We start from the raw sequence: 12720 nt of genomic DNA on the forward strand, positions 1-12720 counted from the left end.
GCGTCAATAACTCAAAACGAAAGCAGCGCGTTAATAACGCAGTCTAGCGTCCTTTAACATAGAATACAGTCACACAGCCTACGTTATAATGATTAATCCCCTATTATAGAGAGAACTCAATTCCCCAAATATTCAGATTTGTTTCTAGGACAGTTTATAAGATGAACACAGTTCTGTACATAGGCTGTGTGGACAGTAAAGTCAGACTATTCCTCATATATTTTACGTTAAAGGTTCGATTCAAGTAAATTCGTCACAAAGATTAAGGTAATTAAAGACAGATCATTCGTTTAACTAACTTGAAACTTATTTCTTATTAGATGAAGAAATGCTAAGCAAGCGAGACCTTTCAAACTGCTGTCTCAATGATCATAACTACGGGCTTAGTTGTGTAAGCATTTATGCTCTTAAAAATATAACAACAAAAAACATTAAGATAGTCACGTCGGATATGTTTATCAATGATCTACTTACAATTACTTTTTCAAAGGTCGTAAATAAACTTCGCTTTTAGTGGCAGACACTTTCCGGAGACCCTCAGTTAACGTGAGCTCTCTGTGCGTCACTTAGTTAGGTGCGTGAAAATAACGGAAATGTCTCTCTTGTGAGACACAGAGCTTGATTGGTTGCGCATCACGCGAGCCTTTACTGATAGAAAACAACAGTTCCTGTGGTTTACTACTTAACTAACACAGCTCCACTACTATTAAAAAATCTACATTTGGACTTCCATCGTTTCTGTGAGAAGACTCAAATATTTATACATGCCCCGAAGTGGTAAGCCACCAGCCGCGTAAACAAATAAAGTCGGCTATACACAGTGAATTTTCCTTAGACTTATAGTTTAAAGGGTGTAAAGACTCGCGCAAAATGAAACGTCGGTAATCTGACCTAGATTCGAATGAGGTGTAACAGAAGTGTTAGACACCACCATCGATGCCAGAAAATACACACATAGCTTGCTACCGTCGGTAATTATACACTAATGTACAGTCAGTACATAACACCTGCGGTCAATACCCAAGGCACAGTGTAGAAACGATACAGTGATGGACATCTCAGGTCCAGCTAAAGACAACAAGGTATCACGTTTCATTACTGTCTGCATTTTGTAGCAACAAGAGAAAAACTTCACTTGCAAGCAACGGAGTCAACTTTCTAAAGATGGCGGCACGCCGTTTGGGGAGAGTCTTCAATGCCTTTAAGACTTTGACCTGTTTTGAGGTCTCATTACTTTTGATCTCTACAAAAAACAATACCGTTCTTGCTATCACTGAATTGCACAAACACACTTATTATAAAGTTCATCAAATATTACATATTCGGAAGTTCTCAATTCACAAGGTTTTTAGACTGTTGCCATTGATAACCTCAAATGATATAAGACCTATATATACGAAATAATTAATAGGGCATTGCACTACTATGGAAAATGTACATATGAAGTTAATCCACGCTTTACCTTTGAAGTTATTGCTTAAAGAAGTTGTCACACTTTTTCTTATGGTAACCTCGATGGACTTTTGGCATCAACAGAAACTACAACGATCTTAAAGGGGATCCACTTACCGAGTATAAAGCTCACATATAGGTTTCAATTATGAAATTATCGAGTTTACACGGTTTTCAGACGTTGACCCCCGCAAAATGATAACGTTCTTGTGCGGTTTACGGTAGATATTGCCGTGTATTTAGTGCTTCTAAACATTTCTTTGAAGTTAAAGTGTTCACAAAGTTTTGCAGACTTTTAACCTTAGATAACCTTTGACCGCCATAAAAAACAAACAGGTTTTTTAAGTATTCACTAAGCTGTATCCACATTCTAAGTATGAAATTAAACCACTATGTGACGTACAGAGTTTACTAGCCAATGTGACACAAACACACATGTATTTTCCTTTTACTTAAATTAGTGCTCAAAGCGAGAACGACTTATTGCCCAACTTTACATTGTTCTTCAATTACCATAGCAACCAGATACATGTTGTATGTATTTGTAGACTTCAGTTGACCATCAGTTGGCGTGGAGCGTACCATACCGTATGTTTATCCGAAGGCTGTTTTGGAACTTGGAACGCCGATCGTGACAACAACAGGCAACAAAGTGCTGCAGCTCTATACATATAAAGTCTGTTAATCAACGATAGGCCCGGGCCTACAGTGCTACATACTGGCTACGCCCCTGATAGTTCTAAATTAGGATTAGATCTCTTACTGAAATATCGCTGACCTAATAAGGTGATCAAGGGTACAATTTTTATGTAGAAAAAGGGCACATTTTAACCTGAGGAAAAGTGGGGGGGCACGTGCCCCCAGTGCCCCGCGGTTCCGCCGCACTTGGTTGTACTGCTTTCCGGATAACCTATACGTCTCCAGCGACTGTTGAAGCTCCCGAGGACTTCTCGCAACAAGTGTTAAGTAAATCCACTACAAGGTTCACCACACCTTTGCAGCTGTCTTTGACAATGTCGTCAGTTTTAAGAGTAGCAAATTTTGGATCAGAAGCCACTTCTATGGTAAAAGTCTCTCCTATATCGCAACGTGCGGCATTGTGCTTACGCCAGTTGTTTAAATGATGAATTGCCCACAGCCACAAATTGTTCTCGTCGTACATTGGTTGAATCTAAAATTAAAAAATAAAATTAGCTGTCTGAACTGTTAATGTTATTACTACTGGTTGAAGATGGCTACAGAAAAGGTGTGTCTAGTAATTAGTAGTTAACGTCGGCGGTATTCCATATCTATGGAGACAAAATGCTTAGTTTCAAGAATGTAACATTGGAGGGCTATCAAATATAAAGAGGGAAACTTTGGTAGCAGTTGTGACAATTTCGATACTGATGTTTGCCTTCATAACTCTTGTCTTCTGTCATCAAATTATGGAGGAGTATATATGTTACTTGTACCATTCTTTGGAAGAGATCATTTTTAAAGATTTTGGTCTCATCAGTGTGAAGTCTTGGCCCCATTCCCCACTTTAGCATTACTCCAAAACGTTACACCAAATCGTCCAATATACCAGTAATCAATAAGATTACTTATAAAAATGTATATAAATGCATTTCAAATGACTAACAAATCCATTTAAACTTTGTTTAATTTATGAGCAATTAATATATATACCATGCGTAACCCTTGGCATTAGTAAGCAACGAAAGTAAAACTTCAACTAATTGTTACTGCATGGCAGAGATATAATTGTTTTGAAATAACTGAGCAATTCATTCATTCATATATTGAAAGATTTTGAGAAAACATTTGACCATTTGAGGTCTTCTAAATAGGTGACTGGTTAAGAGTAATTCCCATGTATACTGCAACCAATTTGATGTAATCATTCTAATTTTTATACTGTTGTTGTGCAGCTTCGACAAGAATTGTGCTTACGTGGCTTGTTGACATGATGAACAAGCCTCTAGTAGGATAGATGCAGTTTTCAATCATTCTGAGTTCGGTTGTTAATAACGTCCTATTCCTGTGCACTGTTACGCTATCATAAAGTGATGACTGGAAAAAACGTTGATCCATTTGAATAAAAATCATATTGTTACTTCTGGTAAATTCAAACGAACTTTGACCTCCACGAAACCCAATAGGCCTTTCCTAATTGCATGCGAAACTTCCCCATATAAACTATAACATTTCTTAAAAATTAATCTCTTGAGATACTGATTTTACAATCTGAAACCAACATATTAAGTATGAGATTGGTCTGAGCTTCCTTAACGTAATATCTTGTTTACTAGGTTTTCAAAACTTGACCACTGGTGACCTTGTCTTCGTCTACTCATTATGAGGCATAATTGTACCAAATATGAAATATATACTAGCTTCTACAATTTATGAAGAACAAACCACGTTTGTCCATCATAATATTTTACATCAGAATACAAAGTATGAAATTGGCCCAAGCGTCCATCCAGGAGATATTTTGTTTACACTATTTATCTAAATTTGACCTCGGGTGACTTTAAATGACCTGTCACCCACACAATCAGCTTCTGGTACTCGATATGATACATCCACATTCCAAATATGGGATCTATAGGAGATTTCCTTCTTGAGATTATGTTTACATACATTTCGACAAATAGTGACTTCAAATCATCTTTTACATTCACAACGAAACAGTAGGCTTCGTCTACCTTCTATCGCGCATGCGTTTACTTCGCATCACAGTTGTTCACGTTTTCAATTCTGGAGACATCGTGGCTCGAAGCAAAGCTTCACAAACACACTCAGACATTCACCATCATTGGTTACGGATATACGAAAACAAACATCAAGTATGATTTTGTCATTGAACAATTCTATATAATACTTTAAATACAAATGCCTATGGTTTCATTGATAAAAAATCTCCTTCTGCAGATTACATTTACTTCATCTTAAAATTTATTTTGTCAACAGCTTAATGTCATCTGGATTTTTATGTAAGTATTAAAGTACCTCAGTGATCTTCTCCAGTAGGTATTCGGGCAATTTGGCTTTCTTTTCTGCCCATGTCGTCACTTCTTTAGTACACTTTTTCTCATCGACTTTCCCTGTTTTGTCATCAAAAAATACTCGGAACAATGAAGTTCGCGGTGGATTGTCTACGACGAGGTCCTGTCAATACAGATTAACAACAGTTCACAATTAATTACTAAATATATATATTTCTTTATATATATATATATTTCTTTATATATATATATATATATATATGTATATATATATATATATACATATATATATATATATATGTGTGTGTATATATATATATATATATATATATATATATATATATATATATATATATGTAATATATGGCTGATTTAACATAAATATTCTAAAGTTGTAATATCTTGATGATCAGAATAATCATAGAAACATTACTGTCACTAACATTTTTACTACTTAATTAAAGACTTTGATAGAGAAATCTTGGAGATGACGCGGAAGTCCCACGTGGTCACGTTTTGCATTATGTGAACTACAAAATCCAAGTTATACTGCAAACGCTATAAAATTGAATAGCTTTCTAACTTGTATTTTACCTTGCGTTGCCTCAAACGTAAGAAAGATGAAGGTTATGGCTAGGTTACGAAGTTGTATGGTTCTCAGGGCTCCACTCATGACCAATGCAGACATGATCTAAAGGATTTATATGATGGGGATTTGTAAGAAAGAATGAATACATTGCTCTACTCGTGACATATTTGCGAACAAAATAAGGTCAATAATTAAAGGCACTCATTGGTAATCACACGAATCGTTAGGATAAAGTAGATACCCGAACTCAGTCAGATTCGTTTGTTTTGTGAAACACTTATCTTACTTCAAGTCTAAACCCTTTTTTGCTCAGTTACTGTAATAAGTCTTACATGGCAAGCGGAAATGCACTTATCTAGTAGCCGCTTTGCAAGCTCTACAACATCAAGGAATCTTTCAGCATACAATTTTCCCCATGTATTTGTTTCTCTACTTAGACGGAGCTCCAGTTCATACTTCATACGGTATTCGCGTAACTGTCTCAGCTTGTCCAGAACTGTTTGGAGCCTCTCGTTTTCGATGGTTTGTGTAATGTTAATGTCATAGTTGACTACTCTGTCAACTGATGTTTGAATAAAGTTTTTCTTTGTTGTCAAGTTATGGACAACTTTCGATCCATCATCAAGTATGACAGTGAATTGAGTGTGCAATGGTTTTCCAACGCTACAAACCCTCTTGACCTCCTGTAGTGTTTCAGGGATGCTGAAGTCGTTGAAGAAGTTTGCTTGCAAATCTTGCAGCAATAATATGTACCTGCCTTTATGAATGGCCAGCTTGAGCTGTTTCGAAGTATCATCTCCAGTGCTAAGCCTTGCCTTAGCCATATAAACATCTGCATATAATTCATCCGAGAGGCAGCATGCATCAGTTCGCTTTAACTCTTCTGCCATTTGGATGACATTTGCCCATGCGTTGCCATTACTTTCCTTTGATGGACTTACACGTCTCAAATAACACTTTCCTCGACCAAAAATTACCTCGACTTGCGGGGGTTCACCTTTCGTGATACTGTCGTTATACAACTTTTCATATTGTGTTTGTGCATCTTCAATATTCCCTAGCAAGAGATTTGCGTTCGCAAGCTTAAGTTTTGCTTGATGAGCCACGATTAAATCTCCTCCAGATTCCGTGATATATTCCTCCAAAGTAGCAAAACATCGATTGTTGGTCTCATCTAGAGAGGAAGGTGGGACTGTTATAATATGATCGGCATCAGCTGTTAAGCCAACGGCAAGTTGAACGATCCTGTGAGAGAAAGTAATGTGTTCAAGAGGCGTAAATACGAAAAGCGTGATAGCTGATGTAAGAGCTCTGTACTCGTTAGATTCTTGATAAGGCTGGTCTTTAAAATCACTCTCAAATAGATCCTCGAATATGAAACGTGCTTCTTTTTTATTACCCAACATTGCCTGTATTTCACCAATTCCTACCAAAGCAGGATAGTGACATCTATCTAACTCTACTGCTTTATTAAAACATTTCAGCGCCTTTTCTTGTAACATGGATCGATTCTCCTTCTCTTCGCGATATGATTGAGTACGGTAGAGAAAACCAAGTTGAGCATGAACTTCTGCAAGATTAACTTCTTCGATCAATTTCTTCAGTACTTTTATTGCCTTTGAAAATTGGCGTTTGAGCCGATAGAATCTGGCTGCTAAAATACCGATGTTGCAATTTTTGGGATCCAATTTTAAAGCCTTTTCAAATTCACCTTCTGCTTGCTGAGAATTTCTGTCCAAGTTGAATAATACTTGACCATAATGTGCTCTTGCAAGATGGAAGCTTGGATCGATGCTTAAAACTTGCTGCAAAATCGTTTTTTCCTTCTGAAAAAGATTCATAATATCTTGAGGTAAAGGGCAATTCCAACCTATAACTCCACGCTGATGACGGGCCTGCCTTCCAGTCATTAGTGCCAAATCAAATAACCACTGGGAATTTTTAGGAAAATGCTTCAGTGCATTTCCATACAAAACCATGGCCCTTGTTCGCCATCTTGACCCTAACCATGCAAGTATATAGGCATGAACAATAGTCACGTATGCTTCGTACTTAGGGATTTTTTTTTCTTTTCTTCCAACTCCTTCAACGTTGACTCAACTGACGAATCACGTCGTAACCACATGCGAAATGTGTTAATAACTACGCCGTATCCAGTTATCGCTTCTTCCGAATCGCATGAAGTGACGACGATATCCTCGGCTTGCTGTAAGTAATCCAGAGCTCGACTAGGACTGTTTCGCGACCGATTATATAGAGTGCCGTCCTCATTTGGGCTCTCGAGAAAGGCTCGATAGATATTTGCCTCGATCATCATCTCCCTTTTAGCATTGTCATCTGTTTCAATGTGAAGTTTCAGTTTCGTATGATCAAGGTCGGAGATATCTTGGAGACCCCAGTTGGGGTGTAGCGGACATGGGTTTTTCTTCCACCATTCTGGATCATTCATTGCACTTTTGACTCGAGTACACTGAAAATTTAAAAAAAAAATACTGCTTTGTGCGTACAAATGTTACCACACTCATAGGAAGGGTACACACTGGCCAGTATTGCAATTTTGAAATTCATGACAGAATTCCCTTTCAATATTTGATCAATTTACCACTAGTTGCGCATAGTGAATGTTGTAATTAAAATGAGTAAAACTTGTGTAGGGAATGCGGTAGTTTATTCAGGGGCCTTTTGGAACTGTACTATTTTCTCTCTCATCGCTGTATTACTCTCTTAATGCACCAGGATCTTAGGATATTTTAGCAGCAAACAAATGTCACATCAGCTAACATGGTTAATAATGAGTGATACTAGACATTACAATGTCCCTCCCTGCCAATACAGTCTGTTTCGGATATGCCTCTCAGAGACCTGGAATGTCTAGTTTGAGAAATGTTATACCACGATTCATTAATTGAAGAACCCAATAAAGTTTGCTTATTAGCTAGATGGGGATAGTTTAGAAAAACGACCTTGCCATATTCTATGCGAGTTGCGAGGAATGGATGGAGGAAATATAGAACAAATAATAGTGGACACTTGAGTAAGATATTGTGCAAAGAGATTTGTTGACTACTTTATTTTCATGTGACAGTAGGAACTGTTGCATTTCTAGAAGGGTAACAGCTGGCTAAATTGTATTACAAATATTTCGAGTGTTAGTCTTCCCGATTGTTGAGGACAATTGTACCATATCCATTGGTAGTAGGCCCCTATCATTTCTTTGAGTGTGAGTACGTGAGGAAAATTATCAGCACCAAAATTATCAACACGTTAAAATCAACATATCAACTTATCAATGTCGATATGGGACATATTGATGTTTAATTGTAACATACTAGTTTTTAATTGTTTTTGCAACAACCTATATAATGTATAGGCTAATCGTATATACTCCACTGCAATCGCCAATTTCAAATTGTCAAAATTGTCAGTAAATATGCCAGGAACTCTGTAATGTATATCTCTCAACCTCTGATGGCTGACGTTAATCCGTAATTGACGGGTATTCTCAAAATAAGAATAGCCAATTGCACCTCAAGTTAAATATTATCCCACCATTTTGCTTTCTGTCATCGCCAGAACGCGAACTGAACCCAATTTGTCAAAATCCCATCTGCATAGCATATTCAATTTTTTTAAGTTATCCAAATTCTACATTTGATTCGGTAAATTTTACTAAAAAAAAATAATCATCCATCTATAAAGAAATACATAGACTTTTGTAGACATAGTGTGAACGATACATTGATGAATGAGAACAGAGCACACAGGATTATCAGTTAAGTGTGTAGTGACTTTCTCCAAGCGCGTAGCCAGGGGTCGATGGGGGCGAACCCCACCACCCAAGTCTCAGAAGTGTGGAAATTGGAACATATATCATTCCCATTTATGACTAAAAATAAATTTCATAGGCGTAGCAGTATATTAAAGCCTTGTTTTTCTCTCACACTTGTGATATGGTATCTGTGCCGACAGCCTACACAGAGTCACCATATCGAAAAGGAATGTACAACTACAGAAATCTATGCTACGTATACTGGGGCAGAAATCGCACAAACATGTTTTTGGCCTTTCTTCAGTCAATTTGGTCGGTAAATTCTCTAAATTTAACCGATTGTGTTACACAATAACTGGCAACAATGCTATAGGCTGTAACTTCAAACTGGTATCACACCGTGTCACCATTCTACCCATCGATTCAAACTTAGGCTAAACATTTCCAGCAATTTAAAAGTTTAAATATAATTTTTAATGGCAAAAATAAACGCCGGTTGGATTAAATTTGAAGCTCTGGAGCCTCTCAAGTCCACCATATCGTATAGCCTGCAGAAGCCTTGCCACTGGACCCCACCAGGGGCCCTGTGACGGCCCCTGGAGGCCAATCAGGTAGCGCTAGCGTTCCCGCCCACCCCCTCTCCTTAGATCAAATCCTCGCTACGCTCTTGACTTTATCTAAAATATATCAAGTTCATACTTGCAGTTGGAATAGGGGAGCGAGAGGTATTCCCGAACGCGGGGCAATGTCGAACACCGTCATAACTCGTCACTGATGGTAGACGGCGCTTTTCATCTTACGCTTTACAAATAAGTTAAAATACCCCTTTAACAATTTTAAGTTTAAATAGCTGGTTAAGACTGGATGTATGGATACCTCCGTCGATATCCACAGCTTACACTTCAAAATCCTGAGCCAACTAGCCTTTCTAGAGCTATAGGTTTCCGAAGAACGAAAGTAGATACATTTTATAAGAATCTACAAGATGTGTTTGCCGAACACAACATACCGCCATCAAGAATTTATAACTGTGATATGACGGGACTATCATCCGTTCAGAAACCTCAGAAGGTATTTGCAGAAAAAAGGAAAGAAAGAGGTTGGAAAAATTGTGAGCGGGGAGAAGGGCGAGCCGACCACGGTATTGGTGTGTGAGCGCCACTGGAAACTATATTCCGCTAATGTTTGTCTTCAAAACAGTCAACATGATTGCGTTGCTGATGACAGGAAGCCCCCGCCCCCTGGGATTAATTTGGGTCATATCCAAAACTGGTTGGATTAACTCACATTTGTTTGCCAGATGGAAGACACACCTCATTCATGAGAGTGTTGCATCATAAGAAAGTCCAGTACTTTGAGTTCTTGACAACCGAGGCTCACATGAGCCTTGAAACATATGATCTTTGTCGGCGTCATTATGGTTTCACTTCTCCCGCACCTTCTCACAAACTACAAGCCTTGGATATTACAGTCTTCAGTTCGCTAAAGACGGCGTATTACAGCAAATGTGATCGCTACATGAAACTAAATCCTGGCCGGGGCCAAATCTCACACCAGTTTTATGTAGCTTATCCGAGAATTGCAACATGAGTAAAGCAATCAGCGGTTTTGAAGTAACGGGGATATATCCTCCCGAGCAAACCAATAGTTCAGCACTACCAAGACAAAGCAGAGAAGAAATTTGCAGCAACCAAATTCCAAGCACTAGCGGTTTGAAGGAAACTGAAAACATCCTCCCGCCAAATGTATGAGTTACATCATAGATGGTATTTTGTATTCAGTGTACGGCAACGACGAGGTAGTTGAATCATCGATTGAATCTTTGGACACTCTGTGTAAGAACAATGCAACTAGTAGATATAGTTGCCGTGGACGTATCACGTCTCCCTCGCGCAAAACCCCATTCCAAAAAGACGAGGAAGAGAAAATCAACCCACTTAACCATATTGACGTCCACACCTATAAAAGTTGATGTATTAGTTAAAGAACAGACCAGGAAAAAAAAGAACTGACAGCAGTGAACAAAAATGTTCTAAAATATAAACCTAAAAGGTGTAAAACTAAACCAGTTGCAAAAATACACTGACAAAAACTTTTAAAAATTTAAATTCCAAAAGTAAATCTCTACACCTAATCCCCTTACAATGCTTGACTCACAAGGTGTTGAGTATTTCTGCATGTTTTGTGACGAAAAATACTCGGATCCTCCAGTGGAAGATTGGGTGATGTGTATTAAGTGTAAAAGTTGGACACACGAAAATTGCACAGATAAACAGTCTATTTCAAAGGCTACACATGCGACTATGGTAGATAGTCACAACATATGATGTGGTGTTTTCTGTGAGATTCGAATAGGCCTATCTTCGTATAGGCCTATATTTCTCTCACAAGTATTTTAACAATGATATGCAGCCAAGTCTACTTTAATATAAGTAGATATGTTGTTAATGAAAAGATCTCTTATTTTTTACATTTACCTCCGTTTGGCATTGCCCTCAAGGCACGGGGTATTGCCGAACGACGCCATTTTATGTTTTTAGTTGTTACGTTACACATAAAGTTGTTCCATGCGTGGTTGTTGATATATACTTAGTATTAGTTATAAGCGTTCTGTTAATACATCTAACTCATCCTAATTTTATTTTTCCCCTCTAATTACCGTTAATAAAAGGTGTTCGTCATTAACCCACCCTCTCCTATCCATTCAACAAGTTAGCGGATGGAACTCAGGAATAAACTGTTCAATTTGGTCAAAGAAACATTAATATTACCGTTACCATGTCGTTTCAAGTGTTTGAGATTGGGGCATATTGAAAGTACCTAAAATAATCACTCATTCTACCAAACTCGAATTCCACTCGAATTGTTTGCCCCCCTCAGCCCCAGGTGAAATATTCTGGTAAAGCCACTGTAAAACAGATATATATATTAAATTGACAAATATCAACGCTCCAGAAATAAATCATAATGACGTCTTAGTTTGCCTGCAAAAAGTGGTAAGTATGTGTTCAATGTCAGATTCAAAGCACAAGGGTGCACTCTGAACACTATTATACAAAGCCAGTTTATACGCATTCACATACCAGTAGAATCACTGAGGTCGAGTAATACCGACTTCTTTCTGTGACACAAGAACCGGGGGTTTGATTCCTACTTTCGTCTGATGAGTCCCAAAAAAACGAAACCGGTCGTGAAATGGAAGTTATCTGGAGAGTTGATCTTTATTCTTTAGCTAACATGCTTTGCTAAGTATATACAAAGAAACTTTAATTTTGATAGTTTTCCGGTACAAAAGAAATACAAAAGCTAGATATGTTAGTTTCCAAAAGAAATTTGTAGAATCCCGCAATATGACTGCCAGAAAAGAATATACCTTAACAGATTATTCCAGAATATTCACTTGGTTGATCGGTTCCAATTAGTAATCAAAACACAAGTTTTGGTAACCTTAACAATTTTTCATCAAATTTGATGGTGCACGGTTTCCAGTTAGAAGTCATTACTTATCGAGGCTTTTTGGTTAACTAAAAACGTTGAGTGTGAACCCACACGATTATATTGCCAACACAGATTCATATTTTACCTTTAGACTAGTTCATACACTGTGAGTAAACAACACCATAATAAAATGTGAACAACACCTTGTATAAATATATCGTGCGCGGAAGTTGTTAGTAACACAGTTACATTTATCGATGGCGAAAAAATATTCGATTGAAACCGGCCTTACAAATGCGTCATTACTACTATATATAGCTACCACGGAACTACCCTATGAACAACTCCTGTATACTATCATATGCTCTGGTTAGCTACATCATATCTTGTTTTGGTTTTCATGTTACTTATTATGAGTGTTGTATACTCGTAGTGGGGATTTGTTGTTGTTGTGTACTCGTAGTGGGCAATTGCACATA

The 12720-nt window shown here is 37.7% G+C and overlaps 1 protein-coding gene across 1 annotated transcript; it reads right to left on the bottom strand.

Moving 5' to 3' along the window:
• Positions 1 to 2014: 2014 nt before the first annotated feature.
• Positions 2015 to 12090, bottom strand: LOC139972931 (uncharacterized). Its single transcript, XM_071979248.1, has 4 exons — positions 11887 to 12090; positions 5367 to 7504; positions 4450 to 4608; positions 2015 to 2623 (listed from the first exon to the last, which is right to left on the bottom strand). Exons 2-4 carry the CDS (start codon positions 7011 to 7013, stop codon positions 2363 to 2365), a joined length of 2067 nt encoding a protein of 688 aa, XP_071835349.1. The 5' UTR covers positions 7014 to 7504; positions 11887 to 12090; the 3' UTR covers positions 2015 to 2362.
• Between the last annotated feature and the right edge of the window lie 630 nt (positions 12091 to 12720).

Source organism: Apostichopus japonicus, chromosome 9, assembly GCF_037975245.1.
Source record: "Apostichopus japonicus isolate 1M-3 chromosome 9, ASM3797524v1, whole genome shotgun sequence".
NCBI lineage: Eukaryota > Metazoa > Echinodermata > Holothuroidea > Aspidochirotida > Stichopodidae > Apostichopus > Apostichopus japonicus.

Excerpts from the sequence above, each read along its gene's own strand:
- LOC139972931 (XM_071979248.1), bottom strand. The coding sequence starts at position 7,013 with ATGGTTTTGTATGGAAATGCACTGAAGCATTTTCCTAAAAATTCCCAG. Across the intron at positions 4,609-5,366 it reads AGTGCATTTCCGCTTGCCAT|GACCTCGTCGTAGACAATCC; the intron begins GTAAGACTTATT and ends CTGTATTGACAG. Across the intron at positions 2,624-4,449 it reads TACTGGAGAAGATCACTGAG|ATTCAACCAATGTACGACGA; the intron begins GTACTTTAATAC and ends TTTTAATTTTAG.